This window comes from Trichechus manatus, unplaced genomic scaffold (assembly GCF_000243295.1).
Source record: "Trichechus manatus latirostris isolate Lorelei unplaced genomic scaffold, TriManLat1.0 scaffold00008, whole genome shotgun sequence".
Taxonomy (NCBI): Eukaryota; Metazoa; Chordata; class Mammalia; order Sirenia; family Trichechidae; genus Trichechus; species Trichechus manatus.
Genome location: NW_004443944.1, coordinates 15,334,162 through 15,359,884, shown reverse-complemented (window position 1 = coordinate 15,359,884; position 25,723 = coordinate 15,334,162). Strand labels below are relative to the sequence as shown.

Here is a 25,723-nt window from a genome sequence, read left to right as displayed (position 1 = left end):
ACACAGCAATGAAATTTCTCACTTGGACCAGGCCACTATAAGACATCCCGAGATCCCTTGGCTGGTGCTGGTGGGAAACATTCCCTCTGCTCTGCTTTTAAGGATTCTTCTTGAGGGAAAAGTGTGAGAAGCACCAACCTAATACATACCAATAACTCCAGTTCCTTAAAGTAGATAAACCACGTTGATGTTGTTGGATGTTGTCGAGTCAATTTTTGACTTATAGTGACCCCATGTGACAGAGTAGAACTGCCCAATAGGGTTTTCTTGGCCGTAATCTTTACAGGAGCAGATCACCAGGTCTTTCTTCCATGGAGCGGCTGGGTGGGTTTGAACCGCCAACCTTTTGGTTAGCAGCCAAGCAGTTAACCATTGCGCACCAGGGCTCCTTAGATAAACCATAGACAAGTACAGTTTTCAAGGAAATTGAGAAGCCTCAATATTTCTGATGAGTTTTTTGAGGCTGATGATATTCATTTACAATCATTTGCTTTAGGTGGCAGACATGGGCAAATATAAAAAGGCTTTGCATTGACTATCAGGTCTTTTGACTCCCTCATGTAGGTTTGGATAAAATTAAATAGCAGTTTTTAGAGCACTAGATCAAATGTGCAATGTAGAGCTTTTGTCATTATGCTTAAACAAAATCAGACAGGTCATAGCCAAGAAATACCACTTTCTTTTCTCCTTGGATGAATTTTCCCAGAGTATTTGTTTTGAAGGTCGGCTGCTCATTTTTGACGTTCAGAACCCCAGATCCACCAGAGTTAGACTGTGCCTGTTTGACTGCACTTCTTCTCCTGGTCAGGTTGGCTGTAACCCCAATGAAGACGTGGCTGTCTTTGCTGTTGACTCATTAAGACAACTTTCCATGAAGTTTCTTGAGAAGGGAGAATTAGCCAACTTCCGTTTCCAGAAGGATTTTCTGAGACCCTTTGAGCATATTATGAAGAAAAACAGGTATGTACTTTGTTCTGGAAGACTCTGGTCAGGGTCCCCTTTGGGAATATAAAATGTCCTCCTAACACTAACCACACAACTTTTTCCTCCCTTGTTGGTGGAAGCAGATAGAATGAACAGATTGTGACTCACATCTGTTGTCCTTAAGATCTGTGTGTAGCCCATCCCATAAGGAGCGATTACACCATTGCAGTTAGTAGAAACATGTCGTGCGTCTTTGCTGGTGCTGGGGAGATTGAAGAGGGAGTCACTGCTGAAGCAGCCTCAGACACGTCAATAATTATGTGACCTGCAAGCGCTATGACAGGGGTCACAGTAGAGGGTCCCCGACAGAGCAGGAGAAAAATGTAGAACAAAATTCAAATTCACAAAAAGAGACCAGACTTACTGGTCTGACAGAGACTAGAGGAACCCCCGAGACTATGGCCCCCGGACACCTTGCTAACTCAGAACTGAAGCCACTCCTGCAGTCCACCTTTCAGCCAAAGATTAGACAGGCCTATAAAACAAACAATAACACATGTGAGGAACGTGCTTCTTAGTTCAGTTAAGTATACAAGACCAAACGGGCAACACCTGCCCAAGAGCAAAGATGAGAAGGCAGGAAGGGACAAGAAAAGTGGACGAATGGACACGGAGAACCCAGGGTAGAAAGAGAAAGGGGGAGAGCGCTGACACATTGTGGGGATTGCAACCGATGTCACAAAAACAATTTGTATATAAATTTTTGAATGAGAAAGTAATCTGCACTAAATTGACCTAAAGCACAATAAAATTAAAAAAAAGAAAAAGAATTATGTGACCAACTATTTCTGCTCCAGAGAAATGATAAAAGACGTTAGGACATCTCTCCCTCCGAAGCCTACTTATTGAGGCGTGCCATCTGCTAGGTTGTATTCTAAATACTGAGAATACAGAATAAAGAAAATATTCAGAAATCCCTGTTTAGGCTGGGCCCTGGATTGATAATCGTTGCAGCTGGGTGGTGGATATATGGTAGTTCATTATACAATCCTCTCTACTTTTTTATACTGGTATGTTTGAAATTTTTCATGATAAAATGAAAAAATAAATATCTGTTTATATTCTGCTGGGGTAGATAAATAAACTCTTTGGTGAATCAATAGGTGATAAGTGCTCTGAAGAAAAGTAAATCAAAATAAGGAGATGGGGTGGAACTGCTCCTTTATATAAACCAGAATACCAAACTCGTTGCCATCGAGTTGATTCTGACTCATAGCGACCCTATAGGACAGAGTGGAACTGCCCTACAGGGTTTCCAAGGTTGCAGACTGGTACATACGCCTCCTGCCTAGCAGCTGGTGGATTTGAACCGCCAACCTTTTGGTTAGCAGCCAAGCACTTAACCACTGCACCACCAGGGCTCCTTTGCTGTTTTATGTAGGGCAGTCAATTAAGATGTGTTTGTAAAGGTGACCCTTAAGCAAAGACCTGAAAGAAGTGAGGAATAAGCCAAGAATGGCTCTATGCTGTCTTGAGAAAGGTGAGGGATGAGCAGGAGCAAAAGCCCTGCAGCAGGAGTGCTTGCCGTGGTGAAGGAGCCGCCAGGAGGCCATTGTGGCTGGAGCGGAGCAAACAAGGCAGAGAGAGGTAGGAGATGAACCCCAGTGGTAGCCGGGGCCTAGATCACATAGAGTCTGGTCAGCCATTGTAAGCACTTTGGCTTGCTCTCTGTGAGAGATGGAGGCCGTTGGAGGCTTTTGAGCAGAGAAGTGAAGTGGTCTGATGTGTTTTTTAAAGAACCACCCAGCATTGCTTTCTGGAAAATGAGAAGCAGTAGGACGAGTTAGAAGGCCTCTGTAGTTGTCCAGGTTTGGACCAGGGTGGTAGCAGTGGCTATGGTGAGATGTGCTGGCATTGGATTCTGTGTGTATTTTGGAAGGGAAGCCTATGCTTGCATGGGTGGAATTAGCTATGGGGCATAAGAGAAGGAGGTGTCTTAGTCTCTTAGCGCTGTTGTAACAAAAATACCACAAGTATGTGGCTTTAAAAAACAGACATTTATTTTCTTACAGTTCAGGAGGCTAGAAGTCCAAATTCAGGACACCGGCTCTAGGGTAAGGCTTTCTCTGTCGGCCCCAGGGGAAGGTCCATGTGGCCCTGGTGTTCCTCAGTTCTTTGGCAGTCCTCACTTGTGCTCGGTGTTCTCCAGTTTGTGCTTGCTCGTCTCTGTGTCTGTGCTGCTGCTTATCACTCAGAGGTGATCAGGTTTAGGACATACACTGCACTGATATGGCTTCATTAACATAACAAATTAAACCATATTCCCAAACGGGATCACATCTACAGGTATAGGGTTAGGATTCCAACACACTTTGTGGGGGGACACATTGTAGTCCATAACAGGTGTCAAGGATGACTTCTAGGCATAACCTTTGCCCCTAAAACGTATACTCCAGATCTGCTGTAATATTTCCAAAAGCATTTTGATGATATGTGTCAGGAACTTAATATTTTTGTACCCTATTTCTATAAATCTCTCCTGAGGAGTTAATTTGAAATACAAGAAGACATTGTGAATTATGTAAAATAGTTTGAAAAAAAAACTGGAAGCTATCTAAAAGTAAATATTGGTGTAGTTACAACATGGAATATTGTCCAGCCGTTAAAAATGTATACAAAGTTTATGACATCGGGAAATGCTTAATAGTTTAGTGGAAAAGCATTTCAGGTTACAGAATTGAATGTTCTTTATTATGCAATATAATAAAGATAGTGATATATATCTTCATATGAAATATCATCCTATTACGTGAAGGACATATTTATTTGTACTTTTCTGCATTTTCCAAAACTTTTACTTTCATCATGTATTACTTTTAACTATTGGACCGAAACACACACATGCACACACGCACACACGCACACACGCACACACGCACACACGCACACACGCACACACACACACACACACACACACGTACATATAGTTCTTGCCAACAAGTTGCTTTTCTTCCCCCCATGGGGAGACAACCATGAATTCAATTTTATTATGTATTGAAGTTACCTAGGTATATAGTCAGTCCTCCATTATCTGCATGTGGTACATTTACTTTGTGGAGTTTTAGCTAATTTTTAACTCTGTTTTGACTTTCTCCTTGCTTCTCTCAGTGACCTTTCCTGTTATTAGTATGGGTCCAGCAGACAAACATGAATGTTATCCCTAAGTCAAATGAAATTCAAAAGTCAAATCAGCAGTCCCAAAGCCACCCTAATGCCTTTCAAAGGTAGTGCTATAGAAGTGATAGGTTTGGTTACCCTTGCTTCTTGCTATTCGTGGGATACTGGGATACTGTAGTTTTACACAAATAATACATGTGTTCTATGATTTTTTGCCAACTATACTCTCCCCCCTTGAGGTATTTTCGTAAGCCTGCTATGCCAGTTTTTTTACATGTTGTTATAAAAACAATTAGCATAGTGTGCTTACGAAAATACCTCACTGGGGAGGGGGTGGTTGGCAAACAAACATAGAGCGTGTGCGCTATTTGTGTAAAAATACAGTAATAGAGTTCACGCTATAATTGAATGTGTCTTAATAGGTTTCAAGACATATATGCTAACCTATTAAAAGTATTCAGGGTGCTACCGTATTTTATGTTGGTGCTGTTTTGGAAAGTGGGCCATTTTTTCTGTCTTCAGGTTTTGTTATGTTTTTAAATAATTAAATTAAAAATATTTCTTCAGTTATATATGTATACTGTGTATGTGTGTTTATCATACATGTATATATGTGACCAAAAATCTGAGAGGGTATGCACTAAGAATTTAGTAATGGTTGTCTCTGGGTGACTAAATTATATTAGTCAAAATGTTCTGGGCCGGGAGCAAAAAAAAGACTAACAATGGCTTTAATCCACAGGTCTGTGTTTTGTTAACAAGAAATGAGAGGCAGGCATCCCAACTTTGATTCCATAGTCCAGAATTGTCATGGAAGACCCAGGCTTTTTCCATCCTTTTGTCCTGCCATCTACAATGTTGGCTTTCTATCCTTGAGCTCCTCGTTTCATGGTTGCAGCATGGTGACTGTAACTCCCAGTGGCATGCTATGCTCGGAATAGGAATGAGAGGAAAAGAGCAAAGCCAACCATGTATGTTTCTTCTAAGACAAGCACAAAAACCTTCCCAGAAGCTCCCCATCCTTACAGAGTTCCTCTTAACATCTAACAGGTCATATAACTCCCCTAACTTTAAGGGAGGCTGGAAAATTGAGTAAAGTCAGATCACCTTATACCATTTGTGATTTGTTCCCTGTGTTGGGTCCGTTGCTACCCAGATGAAATCAGAGGTCTATTGTCAAGGGGTGAGGGAATGGCTATTGGGTAGGCGACTAATAGTTTCTGCTACTGTCTTATTTTTTTCTTTTTGTTGTCTCTAATGTGTTTTATGGATAACATTTCGAAGAATGGGAATTCCAGAACGCTTAATTGTTCTCATGAGAAACCTGTACATAGACCAAGAGGCAGTTGTTCGAGCAAAACAAGGGGATACTGCATGGTTTGAAGTCTGGAAAGGTGTGTGTCATGGTTGTATCATGTCACCATACTTATTGAATCTGTATGCTGAGCAAATACTCCAAAAAACAGGACTACGTGAAGAAGAACGCCACATCAGGATTGGAGGAAGACTCATTAACAATCTGTGTTATGCAGATGACACAACCTTGCTTGCTGAAAGCAAAGAGGTCTTGAAGCACTTAACTGATGAAGATCAAAACATACAGTCTTCAGTATGGATTACACTTCAACATAAAGAAAACAAAAATCCTCACAACTGGACCAATAAGCAGCATCATGATAAATGGAGAAAAGATTGAAGTTGTCAAGGATTTCATTTTACTTGGACCCATAATCAACACCTATGGAAACAGCAGTCAGGAAATCAAGCAACACACTGCATTGGGCAAATCTGCTGCAAAAGACCTCTTTAAAGTGTTAAAAAGCAAAGATGTCGCTTTAAGGACTAAGGTACACCTGACCCAAGCCATCATGTTTTCAGTCCCCTCATATGCATGCAAAAGCTGGACAATTAATAAGAAAGACCGAAGAATTGATGCCATTGAATTAGGGTGTTGGCAAAGAATATTGAATATACACCATGGACTGCCAGAAGAATGAACACATCTGTCTTGGAAAAAGTACAGCCAGAATGATCCTTAGAAGCAAGGATGATGAGACTTCATCTCATGTACTTTGGACATGTTATCAGGAGGTATCAGTCCCTGGAGAAGGACATCACGCTTGGTAAGGTAGAGGGTCAGCGAAAAAGAGAAAGACTCAACGAGATGGACTGACAGTGGCTGCAACAATGGGCTCAAGTATAACAACAATGATGAGAATGGCACAGGACCGGGCAGTGTTTCCTTCTGTTATACATAGGGTCGCTATGAGTTGGAACCAACTCAGTGGCACCTAACAACAGCAACAATGTTTTTTTAAAATAAATGTGGATTACTTGTGTATTTAAAAAAAAAAAAAGTTTTTTTGAAGTGCTGCTTCTAAGTGATAGGCTAGGTTCATTGCTCTTCCCATTGTCCAAAGTACAGATGACATGGCTGCCCTGTTCCTTCCTCAGGTCTCCGACCATCCGAGACATGGTGATCCGCTGCATCGCCCAGATGGTGAATTCCCAGGCGGCTAACATTCGCTCAGGCTGGAAGAACATCTTTGCCGTGTTCCACCAGGCGGCCTCCGATCACGACGGAAACATCGTGGAGCTGGCCTTCCAGACCACAGGCCACATTGTCAGTAAGTGGCTCTGTTCCCTCCTGACCAGCATCCCGCCTGTCAGTCTAGGAGAGTGACCGCTTATTTGCTGTCTTTTACTTCAAAAGGGTCTTCCTTGTTTCTTCTGTTGTGTAATATGATGATGTGCCAGGCGATCTGTTCAAAGCACTTGACACTCTTTAATCCATTAGTCCTCGCAACAGCCCTGTGAAGAAAATTTCATTATTTCCCCCCATTTTACTAAAGAGGAAGCAGACACGGTGAAATAGAATGACTTGTGTGAGGTCCCTCACTAGGAAGTGGTGGAGCCAGGGCTCACACCCAGGCCATCCAGCCTCCAAGTTGTACAGCATCCCACTGCCCTGTACTGAACAGCAGTCTCCGGTTCTGCCTGTGATCACGTAACAAGATATTTACTTGGTCTTTGTGGAAATTGTAAGGCATCCAGTATCTTTTACCTTTGAGGTCTCTTTAATTTTTTGTCAGCTTCTTGCTACCCATATTTTTCTCATAGGTGATATTTGTAGGATTTTGAGAACTTGGATTTCTAAACTGCCTTTCAGCCCATTGCACCTTCTTTACCTCACGTTATCTTCCCTAGGCTCCAGTGAGATATCAGGAGGTGTGTCTCAGGAGGGAAACAGCCAGGGAAGTCAGGGATGTGCTCAGGATCACGGAACTGAGGCCAGAGCTTTGCTCCATGTTCAGCTCTGTTGGGCAGACCACTGTGGGTCGGCTTCATGCACAGATCCATTTTTATGTCATATAGTTCCTCAAGTCAGCTGTATCCTAAAATGAATTAAGTTATAGCAGAAACCTAAGCATCCTTGTGAACGTTGGTTTTCTCACAGCTTGCCCTCTCCCACTTCCTTAGGATCTCTTCTCAGATAGGCCTTCTTCAGAGAGTCCTTCCCTAATCACTACCTAAACAACCCCTCCTACCCTCTCTCCCCTTGCCCAGCACTCACCCCACCAGAGCCTGTTCTATATGTGTGGTGACTTATGCGATTATTGTCCGTCTTGTTCTTTGGAGCTCTATTCATTCACCTCTGTGCCCTAAGGCCTACATCTGTGCTTTGCACATAGTTGACACTCAGTAAATATTTGTAGAATGAATGACTATTTGAGCCTCTACATCATTGCTTGAGCTCAGGGAACCAGTTTGGCCCGAGATGGGCTCAATACATTTATTCTTGAATAATTTAATGAGAAAAGCTGTCGTCTGGAGATATTGACATGGTTTTCTTAGATTTTCACAAAAGTAATTGTCTCTGATCTATGGATTTTTTGTTTTTTAAATCTCCAATTCTAAATCCTGGGTTTAAAAATATATATGCCTTGTGTTTCCCCAGCAACTATTTTCCAGTACCACTTCCCTGCAGCCATCGATTCCTTTCAGGATGCAGTAAAGTGCTTGTCAGAGTTTGCGTGCAACGTTGCTTTCCCTGATACCAGCATGGAAGCCATCCGGCTCATCCGCTTCTGTGGGAAATACGTCTCCGAGAGGCCCCGGGTACGGTTTTCCTCTCCTTGTTCATGTGGGCAGTGAGGGCAGAAGGGCTCATGGGATGAGAACACACAGCTGACAAAGAGCTTTCCAGCTGCTCTTTTAGAATCATGTTTGCCCTAAACAAGGTGTTTCTTTCAAAACACTGCCAGTGCAGGGTTTATACTTTCTCTCTTATATGTATGAAATTATTTATTTTAGACAGACTGAACTTTTATATGGCTTTTTCTGCAAATAGGTCCTTTTTTTTTTTTTTGTTTAAGAGAATAGTATTTTAGCTTCTTTTGGCAAAGCAAAAGAAGCTAGACCTTTTTATTTGAAAAAAAACAAACATCTCTTTTAGGAAATGACATTATGCCATTGTGACGTGGCTGAGAAATCACATTTAAAAATCACCTTTCATTTTCTCCTGAAAATGTTTGGAGTTTTTCTGTTATATTTCACTTTTCTAAATAGGCCTACTTGGTTTAAATGACGGAGTCCCCAAGTATTGAAACTGGGTGGGAACAGCACTTCGAAACTGTGATGGCCTGTACATACCTCTTCTTAAGCATTCTTTACAGAAGTGTAAACCTTTAAGATGATATGTCTAGTCATTATGATATGAAGGTGATGAGAACGAACAAATGTTGATTGCACACCTAATACATCTCAGGCACTGTTCTAGGTATTTTCACATCTATGAAGTAAATAATTATATCCCCATTGTACAGGGAAGATAACTGAGGCACAGAGAGGTTAAGTAATTGCCAAATGTTAGATAACCAGTGTTGATAAAGAAATTCCGTTACAGTAGACAATACCATTCTAAGAGTGGTTACAGAGCTTGTTTTTGGGTGCTATAGAGTCGATTCCAACTCATAGCAACCCTATTTGACAGAGTAGAACTGCTCCAAGGGTTTAATCTTTGCAGGATTGAAGATTAAATCCTATAAAGATTAAGCTCTATGGGGCAGTTCTAGGCTGTAATCTTTATGGCAGCAGATTGCCAGGTTTTTTCTTCTATGGAGCTGCTGGTGGGTTTGAGCTGCCAACCTTTTGATTAGCAGCCAAACACTTAACCATTGTACCATCAGGGCTCCTTAGTAACAGAGCAGAGAGGTCAAAATCCAAGTGATAGGGCAGAGAGTAGGGGTCCACAGCCAGACTGTGGAGAGACTGTCAGCCCCTAGCTGCATGACCCTGGACAGCTTACTTCACCTCTCAGTGCCTCAGTTAACTCATCTGTAAAATGGGACCATTATTTCTCCCTGCACCTTAACAGTTCCTGGCCCATAGCAGGCACTCAGTATATAGTAGTTGCTGCTGCTGTTGCTATTATTTTAAGTAGTTTTTATTATAATAACATTCCGGAATGATCTAAGATTTTGAATCATCCTGGATATTTGGCTAACACCATTTGACCTGTAGTGCTCTTCTTAATGTGATACCTCCCACCCCCAGGAATCTGTGATCTGCCCTACTCAAACCCGCTGTGGGTTCATATGGGGAAACTGCTTGTGTGCCCTTTGGGACAGGCGAATGTCTGTCTCCTTGGGACTGCCTGTGTACCAGTGCTGAAAGGATATTTTTAGGGGAGGAAAATGTGCAGGGCTTTAATCTTTGTCGTGTTCCTTTGAAGTTCCTCTCTCTTGCTTGCCGAGTCTACGTCTTAGCTGTGACTTTCGTTGTAGGTGCTACAGGAATACACAAGTGACGACATGAATGTAGCTCCTGGCGACAGAGTCTGGGTCCGAGGCTGGTTCCCCATTCTATTCGAGCTCTCCTGCATCATTAATAGATGCAAGTTAGATGTACGGACAAGGTAACCATGTCCCCGGCATTGCGGCCCCCTGCAGCACTGACACGAGCCTCAGGCACTTGCTCACCTGACCCCATGTCTCCCACTTTCTTCTCTGTTGTTCCCTCTCCCACCCCATTCCCTCTTCTGCGCCTGGCTCTGTTTCCTCCAGAGGACTCACTGTCATGTTTGAGATCATGAAGAGCTACGGCCACACCTTTGAAAAGCATTGGTGGCAGGATCTGTTCAGAATCGTGTTTAGGATTTTCGACAACATGAAACTTCCGGAGCAGCAGTCAGAGGTAAGAGAATGACGAAAGCACTGCCCTGGATACGATGGGGAGGAAAGCCTTTGGTCTGCTTCTGGGGCTGCAGAGTCATCAACCCAGAAGTCTTAAATACTGAGCTCTGTAAGGTGTGTTTGGAGAATGGAGACACTCTCCTGGTATTCTTCTACCAGCATCAACTAGGACTAAAGAGGCTCTCCCTATCTGGAGAAGGGGGAGCGGAAATCAGTCACCGTCATCTGGCCACATGGCCCTTGGGCATCCTTCCTGTCCATTTCAGCAGGACGCCCTACTGGCTGTCATAGCTGTTTGTTCACATCGACTTCTGAAAAAAGTCAGAAGTAAGTGGAGTGTTTCCGATCCCTTAAGGGTTTTTAATGAAGTTACAGTTGAAGATGATGTTGGCAGATATTAGGCCATTTTTTAACAAAGGACTTTTGATGCATGCGGGTGTTTTGTTATTTGCCTCACTGGGGAAGAGCGTGAAGGGGATAGTCTTCTCTCAAGATTTTTAGATGAGAGAGTAACTTTTGTACTTTCTCTTAGGAACACCATGCCCTCCTCCCCCTCTTCCAGTATAAGAGTAACATATGCTTAACATGGAAAATATAGAGAATTCATAATTTTACCATCCAGAAACTAGAATTATTCTTTGGCAAATTTCTCTGTCTTTTACATGGCTGAGTTCAAGCAGTGTCGTTGTTAGGTGCCGTTGAGTCGGTTCTAACTCATAGCCACCCTGTGTACAATAGACCAAAACGCTGCTGAGGTCCTGCACCATCCTCACAATCATTGTTATGCGTGAGCCCATTATTGCAGCCACTGTGTCAGTCCATCTCATTGAGGGTCTTCCTCTTTTTTGCTGACCCTCTACTGTACCAAGCATGATGTCCTTCTCCAGGCATTGGTCCCTCCTGATAACATGTCCAAAGTGTGTGAGATGAAATCTTGCCATCCTTGCTTCTAATGAGCATTCTGGCTGTCCTTCTTCCCAGATTTGTTCCTCTAGCAGTCTGAGGTATAGTCAGTACCTCCAGCACCATATTTAAAGGTGTCAGTTCTTGTTCGATCTCCCTTGTTCATTGTCCAGCTTTCGCATGCATATGAGGCGATTGAAAACACCATGGCTTGGGTCAGGCACACCTTAGTCTTCATAGTATAGATACAATTTATAATCTTTTTTTTTTTTTCTAATTTTAAAATAAGTTTTTTCTCATTGTAAAACAAATACATATTCATTACAGAAAGATCAGAAAACAAAGAAAAATGTAAACACAGTTGCACTGGCAACATTAACCCCTTCAAATGCCTCTTCTCTTCGTGTATCATACACATTTTATTTTTACAAAAATGAGATGCACCACTCATACTGTAAACTGCTTTTTTAACTTAATGCATATGAGGGTTTTTCATATACAGCCTTTCGCAACTCTAATTTTTCTTCTACAGTGTTTTTAAGGGCTGCAAGATATTCCTAGTTGTGAATGTACCATAGTTTATTCAACCAGTCTCCTACTATTGGACATTTAGGTTGTTTCCAATTTTCATTTCTTCAGACACACTGAAGTGAACATTATTTTGTAGCTGGACTTCTACTTGTGTTCTTTCTTTAGGATAAGTGGTCTGAATGGCAGGTTTGGGGCTTGCACGTTACTGAGCTTTTTGATAAGTACTGCTAAGTTGAAGTCCAAATAAATTTGTATTCATTTTTACACTTCTGTCGGTAATGCGTGAGTGTTCCTGTTTCTCCACACCCACCTGAGCTTTTCATATGTTGTTAATTTAATAGGAAAAGTATCGCATTTAATTTTTTTTTAATTGCCAGCGAGCTTACACTTTTCCACATCACTGATCGTTTGCATTTCTTTGTCTTTTTTTTTTAATTCTTGGATACTTCATGTTTTCCAAGAACTGAATTGAATCAAACAGCAATATCCAAACTTAAGATGCTGTTTTCAATTAAATTATATTTTTCATGTTTTAAAACTATAGCTTAATACATTTTTCTGTTGGGTTATTCGCCTTCTTCCTATTGAGATATGCTACTGCAATCTTTATATGTATATAAAGATTACACGTATAAAGATATATGCTACCACAATCTGCATATAAAGATTGTAGTAGCATATCTTTACATACATTACAGATGGTTTTGCCCACTTTGTCACTCTTATTTCCTTTTTATTTTGGAAACTTTTAGCTTTTAAAGTAGCCAAATCTATCAGCTTTTGCCTTTATGGTTTACATTTGGAATCGTGCTTAGCAGCCGTTCCCTTTTCCGGATTTTATAAATATCTCTGTGTATTTCCTCTGGTGATGTCATGGCATCATTTTTAATATTTAAGATTTTGGTGTCAGTTGTGTTTAGTGTAATATGTTCATATTTTCCAGATCATCAAAACTCTGTATGATACCATTGTGAACATCTGTTTAATATTCTGTCATGTTTAATCCCCACATTGCTAGACATTAGGTTGTATCTGTGTTTTCAGTATATAAATGCCAATGTGGTAAACATCTTTATTCATGAACCTGATTGATTCTTTAGGATCAGTTCCTAGAAGTAGTGGGCAGTGGGTGTGAACGTTTTTAAGGCTGTCAACGATACTACCAACTTGCTTTCCAGAAGTTTTGCCGGTAGTGTATGAGAATGTCAGTCTCACCTCAAGGAGGGAGGCTTTTAAACGTTCTCTCTATATTGTTTTTCCAGAAATCTGAGTGGATGACGACAACTTGCAATCACGCACTTTATGCTATTTGCGATGTATTTACCCAGTTTTACGAAGCTCTGAATGAAGTTCTGCTTTCCGATGTATTTGCACAGTTGCAGTGGTGTGTAAAGCAAGGTACTCTTTAAGTCTGTAGGCATTAATTTTTCTAGTCATCATCCTTAATGAGAGTTGATTTTCTTCAGCATATAAAAACATAGATATTATGTCAGGGAATACAGTGTATAATTAGTGAAAGTGTGTTTGTTTTTTATTTATTTAATTGGAGCATAAAAGCAACCCCTCCCTCCTTCAACTCAGTTTGTAGGTATTTCTTTAAGGTGGGATGTAGTTATATTTTAAAAGATGTACCTTTGTACATTATACTATTATTTCTACTTTTGTATATGTTTGAAATTGTCTATGATAAAATGTTTTAAAAACGTGCCCTTAGAGTCAAGATCAACAGCTTCATCGATGGACCTTTTTTGTTTAAGTAGTTAGGTGTTTTAGGAAAAATACCCAACTAGCCATCAGACCTGGATCCCATAGATAGTTTTGGCTTAGGACAAGGCTTAATTAGTTAAGTTTTTCAAAAAGTTACTCAGTTTATAAAATAACATAAATGATGAAACAGTTGATACTGATATGGTAAAAATTAGAAACATAATGTTAAAGTGACTAAATTTTTGGAGACACTAGTCTAATATTTTCTCTCTGCTCTTACCATTTCTCATATGTGAAGCCATTTACTTAAAGTAGCAAAATGTTGATCTTCATCCCTAGCAATAAAATATGACAAATAATCTTACCTCTTTGTAGCCTATTTAAACTGTAAAAATGGTAATACTGTCTATAGCATTTGCTTCATTAATGAAAAGCCTACAAACCCGCCAGTTGCATAGTCTCCACCTCACGATATGAAGGCTCAGGGATTTGGTTGGAATCAAAACAGCAGCTGGAGTTTAATGACAGATGTTTTATTTTGCAGATAATGAGCAGTTGGCTCGATCAGGTACAAATTGCTTAGAAAACTTAGTAATATCCAATGGAGAGAAATTCAGCCCTGGTGTCTGGGATGAAACGTGCAGTTGTATGTTAGATATTTTCAAAACAACCATCCCACATATGTAAGTGTTAATGTGACTGTTGCAGTATAATTCTGTGTTCAGTGAATGTCTTAAAGCTTCTGGTTGCCTTTCATGTTGATCATTTCTTCCTCTTGCATTCCCTTAAGTTTGCTGACATGGAGACCTGTAGGCATGGAGGAAGATTCATCAGAAAAACATTTGGTAGGATTTTTTCTTTTTGGTCTTTTCTGTGATCTCATATCTTAGTAAAAGATTAATCAGCCCAAAGAGTCTGTGCTTCTCTGATGGGATGTGAGTTAAAAAAAAAAAAAGAAAAAGAAAAAGTTAGAAGATCTAAAAACAATATATGTTCATTAAAAAAAAAATTTTTTTTTTTTTAGAACATACAGAAGTGTATCAAGAAAATGAGTCATGTCACTCAATAAAAATCAGAGTTTACGTTTCTAGTTTTTTCTTTGGCTATGCACACAAACACCATACTTAATTGAAATGAGAGCTCATTTGGCACATGCCAAATTACTTAACATTTTGAGCATTTTTCCATATTCTTAAATATTCTTTGAGAACAGCCTTTTCAGTGGCTGCACATTATTATAATTTATTTAACCAATTCTCCCTCGTTGGAGTCTCAGTCACTTCTAGTGTTTCACTATTATAAATAACACTTGGTTTGTTTTGAGTGTCCTTATTTATTGCTTTCCCAAACGGAGGTTTGCTGTCCATCAATGAAATAGTTATTTTTTATATGAGGCCACATTAAGAAGTTCTAATTGAAATCTCATTTTATAGAGGAGTTTGGATTATTGACTTCTATCCCAAATAACTATGAGGCCGTTAGTGTTTAAGAGGTATTTGAGATACAGAAACAAAGCACATTATTTAAACATTTTCTGCTTTTTGACTCTTTCTTGCACTGTCAACTCGAAATCACTAGCTACCTCACTGGTTTATTTTTTAACTTGAGCTCCTTAAAAATTTGTTACGCTCACTGTTAAATCATACTATGTAGAGAAATGCTGTCTAAACTGGAATAGGAAAGTGTGAAATTTTAATGAGAGGAGGCATAGATGAACTTCTTAATCTCTCCTCTGCAGCCTTTGAGACGTGCATGCAGTATAAATTTTACTTAGAGCAAGGCCCATAAATCTAGCTGGCCTGGCAGTGCTGAAACGGGCACATTTCTGCCCAGCACTGCTTTTGGATGAAGAGGAGTGAACAGTGTGTTTCTCTCTGCTTTGCTTTAAGGATATGGATCTGGACCGCCAGTCTTCAAGCAGCATAGATAAGAATGCCTCTGAGAGAGGCCAGAGCCAGCTCTCTAACCCGACCGACGACAGCTGGAAGGGTAGACCATATGCAAGTAAGACCACTGATTTTTTTAATGTTTTCATTTATTTAAAATAGGTCACACATTTACATGACTCAGATATTCAGAAGGTACAGAAGGGTGCACATGATAAGCCTTTCTCCTCACCCTTGTGCCTCAGTCTGCCAGACCTCTTGCCTGTGACAGCCAGTGCTGCCCCCTTACGTTCCCTTCCAGCGACGTTTCATCCACGTGCAGGCAAACACACATATATATTTGTGTGAATTGTCCTGCCCTCCTTTTTGTACAGATGATGGAATCCTGCTGCTGTGTGCCAGGCACTCTACTGTGTGCTTTATGTGCATGGTCTCGTTTAATCTTTACAATGGCCCTTTGAAGGTGGTTCTGTTTTACATTTGCGTGACCTGAGGCTTAGACAGGTGACATATGCCAATGTGTCGTACAGTTGGGATTCCGACGCATCCTTGGCCGACTGAGGAGTTGGAACTTGTATGTGTTATTCTGCTCTTTTTAAAATTGTGTGCCCTGTTGTTTGTCTTCATTGCAGCCCCACGCCCTCCTCACCACACCAGGCTGTACGTGCTAACATTGAAGTTAACTTTCGAAGCAGCACGTTAGACAAAAGCCAGGTGTGGTCACCATTATCTTTTGAAGGAATAAAATGTAATCACCCTTGAAATCCATTAAAAAGGCACCGTGTAGGAGACCGGCATGCTGTCTCTCAGTAACTGCGGCACGGCCAGTTTTCTCCACAGTGTCCAGTGGGGAATGGTCTCAGTTTCTTCCATAAACTCCAGACAACGCAGTGGGCTTGTGTGGGGGGAGCAAATATACATTTCTTTAAAAATAGAACCTCTCTCAGTGCAGCAGGACATCTGCACACCAAGAAGAACCTGGAACTTGAGACCCCTCATTCTCCCAGGGAACAGTGGATGTGTTTCTACTAGTCTCTCACCTCAGCCTCCCTTCTGGGCATACGCTCAGTAAGCAGAGTGGCAGGCAGAGTCTCGTACGCCATTTGTATTTTTCTCTTTCTTTCTTTTAAGATGGTATAATGAATTGGCATAAGTTAAATGTACAGCTCATATAATTCCCCTGTATTTTTTTTTTAATTAAAACTAATACTGCTTGGAGAATTTTTACATGGGCATATGATTTCATAACCACTTTCAAAAACGTAAAGAACTTCGAAGAGCCACCCTCCATTCCCAAGGATGAACCGCGGGAACACACAGCCTCTTGCTGTTGGGGTGAAACTTACTGCCCTGCATAGCTCATTCCCTCGCCTTCTTTAGGTCTTTGCTCAAATAATCACGTTTTCACAGAGATCTTTCCTGACCAGCTGATTTAAATTTGTACCCTCACCCTTACACTTCCTGTCCCCCTTCCTTACCTATGTCGTCATCGTTTGACAAGCTTTATCTCACACTTAAGTGTCTTGTTTATTGTCTGTCTACTCCATGGGAACGGGGATTTTTGTCTCTTTTATTCATTGCTATATCACAGCATCAAGAATCGTGCCTGGCACATAGTAGGAGCTCAGTGAATATTTATTCACTATTGGCTGAATCATTATTAGGGTTAATCCTTATCATCTAATATAGATCAGAAACTGTTTGCCAGCCTCCTCATCAAGTGTGTGGTCCAGTTGGAATTGATACAGGCCATTGACAACATCGTGTTCTACCCCGCAACGAGCAAAAAAGAGGATGCAGAGCACATGGTTGCTGCCCAGGTAATGACAGCAGGCCTCAGAAGGACATCCTCGTCTGCAAGGAGGTGGCTTAGAGACAGTGGTATGCTGGAGCCAGCTTGTACTGGCTGACAAGAACTGATGGTGCTCAGCTCTTCCCAGCTCCGCATTCAGCGATGTCTTATCAGTAGCTTGTAATTGGCCATGATGGAAATATTTATACCACAGAAATTGACAGACACTACACATCAGGGTCCCCCCCTCCCTCCCGCCGAGCTGTTTCTAGGCATACCACTGCTCAGATGCCACCTTGATGCTTTGAAATGAGTGTTATTAATCAGGGGGACTATTGCCCATAATTGGTCTATAATTTAACCATAAATGAAGGAAAATACGTGAATAAGAATCCCAGTTTTTCATTCAGAAAGCTCACTTTTTTGTTCCTTTTGTATACGCAGCCTTTTATATGTAAGGTATTCTTGAAAATATAGAGAATTGAGTGTCCAAAAGTTGTACAGTAACTTTACACCCTGGGCTGCAAACTCAAATGCTTCAGGGGCTAGCAGGCCCTGTGGGTGGATGAGGCAGACTGGATGGGGACTGCAGTAAAGCGGAGGTCCTCCATCCAGGGGTCAGGTCATCAGTCTTGGAACTTTTCCAGAGAAGCCAGAATCAGGAGTTCAGTAGTCACCTGATAGAGGCTAAAGATGCCACTTAGGCTTGGCCTAATATTTTCTTTCAGTCAGTATGTTTGAGACTTTTTATTACATATATTTCACTTTGATTTTCTTTTTTTTTTTTTTAATATTGTGTTTTTGGTGAAAGTTTACACAGCAAATTAGGTACCCATTTAACAATTTCTGTATATATTGTTCAGCACCTTAATTGTTTTATTTTCCAATTATGTTTATGAAATAGGACAATGCAATCCTGTAGTCATATAATTGCAGAAACACACATTCCTATTCATGCCACGAAGGCCACACTGACAGAACTGGAACTTTAGCCAGCAAAGTCTTCGTGATACATGAGCTCATTGTATTCTTTCACCAGCCAGTGAGCCAAGACTGAATGGAGAACAGTTCAGGGTGTTGAGGAATGAAGTGTAGCATAGACAGAGGGTGACTTTTGGAGAGTCAAGACTGTCTTCATCTGATATCACAGTGTGTTAGGAAAGCTTTCTTGCTGATGTTCCAAAGCCACTCCATTGTGTTCAGTTAGCTCTCCTCCCCTCCCTCCTAGCAAGATACGCTCGATGCAGAGATCCACATAGAGACAGAGGACCAGGGCATGTACAAGTACATGTCGTCACAGCACCTCTTCAAGCTGCTGGACTGTTTGCAGGAGTCCCATTCATTCTCAAAGGCCTTCAACTCCAATTACGAGCAGCGGACCGTCCTCTGGCGAGCAGGTAAGGCCACCCAGCAGATAGGACAAGTGGCCACACTGCCCACTGTCCTAAAACATTAGAACCTTTGGGAAATTCCTGGTATTTTAAACAATAGCTGGAGTCATTTACTAAATGTTTTCGTACTTGAGAGGGAAGGAAGGGAAATATTGGCTAGGTTTTATCCCAGCACCAGGAACGCTGCCTGGCACCTGGTAGACTCACAGTGTTTGATGAAACAACAAATCAAATGTTGGAGACTTGAAATGATCTAGTAAGTCAAGAAATTTTACATTAAATTAAAATAGTTTAGTTAAATGTAATGTAAAACATATGGTGGGCTAGGAGGAACGGAAAACATTCAGACATTTCCTGAGGCTTTTAGGGGTTCCGTGGTTCCACCTTTCTTCTCTCTCTTCCCCACCTCCAAAAATAAATGTGTAAATCCTGGTGGTGAGTGCAGTATTTCAGATAGTTACTTTTTATGGAATGTTACTATTTCTGTACTGGACATGGTGTTTATGTTCAAAATAAGCTATATGTCATATTTATGTTCTTTGGAAATACATATGACTTTGGATCTATAAGGATCACTAGAAGAAAAGGTATATTTCTTAAACAGAGAGGTGGAATTTTATGATGATTCCTCAAGACCTCTTATGATTCAAAATTCAGATAACTCAAGAGGTATATTCCATAGGCCTGAGAGTAAAGGAGAGGGGTCACATTCTTATAGCACATGTATCCACAGACACTATAAGGTAACTTTGCTTTTAAATACTGTTTAAGCTATTTATCTATCTGATTCAAAGTTAGGCCCCCTCAACAGCTTTTTTTAATGACATCTAACTTGCATTCCAACAATATAGATTTTTCGGCATCAGGTGACATTGTTATCAGCTGTAAAAAAACATTTAAAATTATGACAGTGGTGAATGTGGCATAACACCACAAAGTCACCAGAATCGCTCACTGGCTTTCCCAGGCTCTAAAGTAGCAGTGAGGTCCCATGGCCCTGGCAGTAATTGCTGATTATCAACTGAAGTAGTGCTGCAAGTCACAAACGCCTAAGTCCAATTTACAGGTCACTTGGTCTCCAGCCTTGAAATTATGCTTCTCCTCTGTGTGTGTGTGTGTGTGTGTGTGAGTGTATGTATGTATGTATATGCATATGCAGCAGGGGGAGTAGGGTTCTCATTAGTTTGAACTTTGCATAAAAATGTTTTATTAATATTTTTATGTTTTTACTATTACTTTCATTTTCTCCCCAAATTCCTATTCTAACCCACAACTTAAAAAAATGTCACTTTTCCCCATGGCTTTAAAATATCTAGATGTTTTATGTCTTTGCCGTTAGTAACATTTTGCTAAAAAAAAAGAGAGAGATTGTAAGAGTGGTTTGCACATCTGTGGCAGATTGGTACTGCTTTGTTTAAGAAAGTGTATTCTTATACTTTATTGTGTACTATGTGAAAAAACATCTTGCAGCTTAGAAACATGCTAGAATTCTTAAGAGCTATTACGCTTGAGAGGATGAAGCGTCACCTGTCACACAAAGCATTCTGTTTCAGGCAACTGAGTTGTATTAAGTATAGGAGATGTTTCATTGTTTCCTAAAGTGACTATATTGGGTTCCCACACGATTCCTCCACATTATCCTGGAAATGTGCACTACTTATATGACTATCTGATCTCTAGGTTTTAAGGGCAAGTCTAAGCCCAATCTTCTAAAACAAGAAACCAGCAGCCTGGCCTGCTGTTTGAGGATCCTCTTTCGAATGTACGTCGACGAGAACCGAAGGGATTCCTGGGAAGAAATACAGCAGCGACTTTTAACGTAAGAAGATTGGTTTCCAATTTAATTTCTTGTATGTAATATACAGACTGCATCACCACAATACTGTGAATAGAAAAGGAAGAGAGGAACAGCTACACTGACACCCTCACAAGCTGTTTTCCTTTTTCTTTTTATTTTCTGTTTGGAGGGTGGGGCCTCCTTTGTTTCTGTCGTAAGTCCTCTCTAAGGCACAGAAACATGGGCAGTGAGAAGTGTTCTGAGCTCAGAGTCAGCAGGCCTGGAGCCAGTCACTTCCCCTCCTGGGACTCTAGAGCCCCTGCCTGTCAGCTCCAGCATCCCATCATTCCTTTTTCCAAAGACGAATATATTAGAATCATATGGATACCAGGATGCACCGACTTCGATTATGGGAAGACAGTGGGATGCCATTGAGACAGCTCCAGTCCGAAAAGTACATCTTTGCCACCCAGCTCCGGGGCGGCTGAGCTAGATGCTGATGTCTGCGTTTCCTTTTACTCCTTTAACATTTAAAAACAGTCACATGCAGTGCTGGCGACTGTAGAGATACACACTGTCCTGCACTGCTGGTACAAGTGCGTTGACGTGATGTTGCTGGAAAGCAGGTGGCATTATATATCAGGAGCTTAGAAAGTTCGTTCTCTTTGACTCGGTAATTCCACTGTTATGGAACCTATTTAAGAAAATATTTTAGAAATAGGAACCCGAATTCCCACACAGAATATTCATTGCAGACTGACTTACAAAGAGAAAAAATTAAAAATGGACAACTAACTTATGGTATATGATAGAGTACTATGCAGCCATTAAAAATCAAGATTTTTTTTCTTTGATGTGGGAATATGCTCATCAGACAATAAGACAAAAATCCAAGATGCAAAATTACATATATTTGTGATTTTCAACAATATTTTTTAAAAATCGTATCTAAAAAAACAGAAAGAAATATGCCAGAATGTTGTCATGCACCCCTTAGGATGATAGAATTATGGATATTGTTTCTCTCCTTTATAGTTTTATGCACTTTCCAGTTGTCTTACAATGAGAATATATAACTAAGAAGTCATAAACTGAAAAAAAAAAAAAAAAAAAAGAGTGGGACATCAGTGGCTCATCTCAACTTAAACCAAGCCCAAAAGAGAATTACCTACATAGTGTCATGAAGTTTCCCTAAAGGACATACATAAGAGTTAAGTTTTCAGCATAACATGTTTTTAAAAACAGCAATTGTGTGTGGTGATGAAAAGAGGGAGGCAGTGTATAATTAAATAATACACTTGAGTTGGCTACTTTTCACATGAGCTAAAGAAGTTGAATTCTGCAAATATCCATTGAGCCCTCACTGTGTGCCAGGCCTGAGCTAAAACTTAACAAACTTGTTTAATCCTCACAACAACCCCTTGAGTTTGGTACAGTTATTTATGCCCATTTTATAGCTGAGGAAACTGAGGCTGCACAATGTTTTGCCCAAGGTGGCGCAGCTGGCACGGGTGCTCAGTCAACACTCATTGCAAGGATAAAAGTTCCCCACCGAATGTGAGATATTAACTGCTGTTTGACGCGTCTCCTCCCCTCGTACTTGTAGTGTGTGCAGTGAAGCTCTTGCATACTTCATCACGGTGAACTCCGAAAGCCATCGGGAAGCCTGGACAAGTCTCTTGTTGTTACTTCTAACAAAAACCCTCAAAATAAATGATGAAAAGGTATAAGCAAGTAAACTCTCTGATGCCTCCACTGGGATATAAGATTTGGGTTGCCTTTTTTTCTTTTTTGGCAGGATGGCTTTTTAAACAGTTTGAAGTGACTTTTCTAGGAGAGTGGGTTGAGATTGTGAAACACTGGTTTAGGCCTGAGAACTTGACTTTGGGTGGCAAGGCTATCCCCAGTTAATTTGTGTTTGGAGTTAAATATTGTTAATTTGCAAGTGTTTTGGCACCAGCTCTCTAATAGCAAGAAAAAGCACCAATATTGCAAAAAGTTCCAGGGTGAAAGGAATAGTTTTAAAAATCTAGTGCAAAAAGAAAATGGCTCCATGTCTAATTTTATGTCTCTGCTTCTCTCCTACGTCAAGTTTAAAGCACATGCTTCGATGTACTATCCCTACTTGTGTGAAATGATGCAGTTTGACCTGATTCCTGAGCTCCGAGCAGTTCTGCGGAAGTTCTTCTTACGGATAGGTGTTGTTTATAAGATATGGACTCCAGAAGAGCCATCACAGCTCCCAGGGACATTGTCAGCAGTGTGGTAGCACTGGCCCGTCCGAGCCACAGCTGCAGCTCCACAGAACATTCCTAATGCCTCCTCTGACTGACACATCTTATGAAGGGTCAGGTCATAGAAACAAGGAGTCGGCATCTTGGATCTCAGAATGGTCTGGACGAGGATGGCGTCTCTGCTGGCCCCATCAGAGTCCATGATGGTTCTCATCAAATTGTTGCATACCCAGTTAACACAGTAGGTGGGGAGTCTGTTTCATCTCTGTCATTCCATTTGGCTGATTAAATTGTCTGTCGAATCGGTCATCGCAGATGCCATCATTTTCTAGCAGAGTCCCACGATTGGTTGTAAATTTTTGTCAGAGGAAGTTGCTCTCCTTGAAAATACTGAACATAGCTGTATAGGTTCATGATTATTAGAGTACGTTAATAAAATTTCTTGTAACGGTTAACTGCCACCGAAAAATACGCTGGGTTTTTTTGTTGTTGTTCGAGCGTGTTAGAGAAGTTTGAGTGTCTTTGTCAGTTGTAAGTCAGCTGTAGTTAGATCAGTTTGGGGAAAGTTAGGGAAGAGAAGGGCTTTTTGTGTGTGTTTTTTTTAATGTCTGATTGGTTTTTAAAGTATTTTACAAAATGATCTCATTGAAGATTTGATTGAAGGCAGAGTTTAGTGATTAAGTTAGAATTAAGAGCTTGCAAGATTAAAAAAAAAAAAAAATGTAGTGCCTCCTGGCTCTCCCTGTTTTAGTAAGCTGGGGAGAAAAATCTATAGGAAGAAAGTAAACAATTTAAGGAAGATGATTAGCCTCCTTTGAAGTAAGTATATGTGGATGGGTATTGTATTAAAATTTCAGAATACGTTGTCCATCTCACACACTGAAATCTAATATATGAAGTAGTAATGAAAATGAAGTAGTAATTTAACCAGAGTTAATTTATATTTGAGTAAAACCTTTTTATTTTTAACTCAGAATAGTGAGTGTATTGATTGTGAGTATCACTGCTTTGCACAGTCCCCACTAAAGGGCCCTCGAGAGAGGGACAGTAACTGTGCATGAGAAGAGATGCTCCTGTGGCCCTCCCCAGCCAAGTGGCATGGGTTGAACCAGAACGAGCCTGTGCTGTCGTGAGCCAGCACAGCTGATGTGACGACAGCAGGAGGTGGCATGTGCCCAATGTTTCCGTTAATTTGAGCCTGGGAGCTGAATTTTTTGGAAGGTTAGGTTCTGGGGTCCTTATTATGTTAATGATGGTGCAATACTCTTAACTGCAGTAGAACTGAATTCTGATGCAGCTTTTGTAAAAGTGGGCATATACAAATGCAGCCCGGAACCTGCAAACAGTATATTTGGAAGCTTAATTTATTCTGAGTCAGCGAAAAAAAGAACCACGCGCTCATTCTCTGCCCTCTCATCCACTGCTCTCCTGGAGCAGCACTGAGCGTTAGAAAAAGTATTACACAGAGTTATTAAAACATTCAAACTTCTACCTACACTCTTTAGTTCTGTAAATTGGGTTGTACTGATGTCAACTCTGGTGCCTTAGAAGTTACTAGTTTGGGAACCTATCTGTAAAATTGAGTATTTTTTCTTTATAGAGAAGGATTTCTGGTGCTTATTAAGAGATTGATTTTTAAGTTTTTTGTTTTTAACAGCTTGAGAATTTTTTTTGTTTTGTCCAGCCATCCTCTGTCTTCTTTCTTCTTTCCCAAAAAGGGTTTTAATTTCTCTACCAAAGAAAAAAAGACCAGGTTTAGGTTTTTATATTACTTATGTATATTAGCAAAGAGGAGCTATATAATTTAGCAGGAAGGGACTATGGGAGAATATTTTACTGTGAATGGGAAATGTTAGCACATTTGACCAACTTTTCCTGGAATCTGTTACATCCTTACACTGCAACGTGAAACTCACGTTCTGAGATTCACCCCCGGTACTGTAGTCTGTCACAACCTCAATGATAATCAATATTTGTGCTGAAGGTATAGATGAAGAACATGTGGCTGATTCATACTTACCTCCATACAGTAGAGATACGTCCCTTGATTGGTGGTATTTTTCTTTCCTTCCGAGGTTCTCATGTGGCACTTTCTTCATCGAATGTGACTTTTCCAATGTTTTCCTGCCTTCTCTTTAATTGTTGCCTCCTCTCGTGGGGTAGAGAATGTGGAAGAGCATTTGGTTACTTATTGAAACATTCAGACTTAGATTTCCTTTTAACTTCGTCTTTTGAACATTTCATTTTTCTGAATTTGACTTGTACCAGCAGTGGACCTTTTAAAAACTCGATGTAAAACCATTTTGGGTAATTTTTCTCGTCGGTAGACAGTGACAGAGGAAATCCTTTACCTCCAGTAATAAGCCATTCAGCTGAAATTCTTTTTTGTGAATAAATCTATTCTTTCTCATGATACACATGGCTTGTGCCACTCAAACACTAGTGAAAAGGATGTGTGCGACGCCAGGGCACCGGGCCAGGCGCACTTTATTGCACAGAGTTACAGAGGAGTGTGAAGCTTTTTCCAAGGCCTTATTTCTTTCTCAGAATGCTTTAAGTGCTGGTTATATGTGCTGGGTCTCTAGAGAAGTTTTTGTTACAATACTGCTGCTTTGAACAATTTTGTTTTTCTTCATTGTCCAATAGAGAAATCACCAGCTTTGGCATCTTAACAACAAACGGTGGATGGGGTATTTTCTCTCTAATCTGCATCTTTAGAGTCAAATATACCTTTTCCCTGTTGCTCCTTGTATACAACCAAAGAACATACATTACAGAAATCGTATGATAATATCTGGAAACAGAACATTTTCCTCTGACAGGTGACTTTTGTACAAAATGGAAAAAAGAAAAAGCTAAACTTTTTTTGCTGTTTTATGATAATGGCTACACATCCCGTAGTCGTCATAGTTAATTAAAGGAACCTGCTGACAAATGAAAGTATTACCTAATTTTCTAATGTTTCAAATGTTTGTTGTTACGATGCAAGCGGATATTGATTTAAACAGAAGCTGGATCCTTAATACTTTATTTTCTGAATTCTGTTTTAATATTTGTGTTAGACATGGCTTGAGCTCATAGGAAATCTTTGGAGTTTTGTTATCTGCAGCTTTGAAGTTGGGAAGAACAGTAAACCAAAGCTGAATATTTTAAAGAATGAATATATCTGGAATTCCTTGCTTACAAAAAAAAAAAAAAAATTACAGA

At 40.4% G+C, this 25,723-nt stretch overlaps 1 protein-coding gene across 1 annotated transcript in view; it reads left to right on the top strand.

Moving 5' to 3' along the window:
- ARFGEF2 (ADP ribosylation factor guanine nucleotide exchange factor 2) overlaps positions 1-25,723 on the top strand; it is a 90,311-nt gene extending 64,588 nt beyond the window's left edge. The window contains exons 26-39 of the mRNA XM_004370266.3: positions 809-960; positions 6,556-6,728; positions 8,060-8,220; positions 9,888-10,018; positions 10,167-10,296; positions 12,992-13,127; positions 13,981-14,119; positions 14,227-14,281; positions 15,326-15,440; positions 17,012-17,142; positions 18,343-18,511; positions 20,186-20,324; positions 21,889-22,006; positions 22,375-25,723. Coding sequence (XP_004370323.1) covers positions 809-960; positions 6,556-6,728; positions 8,060-8,220; positions 9,888-10,018; positions 10,167-10,296; positions 12,992-13,127; positions 13,981-14,119; positions 14,227-14,281; positions 15,326-15,440; positions 17,012-17,142; positions 18,343-18,511; positions 20,186-20,324; positions 21,889-22,006; positions 22,375-22,551 — 1,926 coding nt within the window. The 3' untranslated portion in view covers positions 22,552-25,723. The remainder of the gene's footprint in view (positions 1-808; positions 961-6,555; positions 6,729-8,059; positions 8,221-9,887; positions 10,019-10,166; positions 10,297-12,991; positions 13,128-13,980; positions 14,120-14,226; positions 14,282-15,325; positions 15,441-17,011; positions 17,143-18,342; positions 18,512-20,185; positions 20,325-21,888; positions 22,007-22,374) is intronic.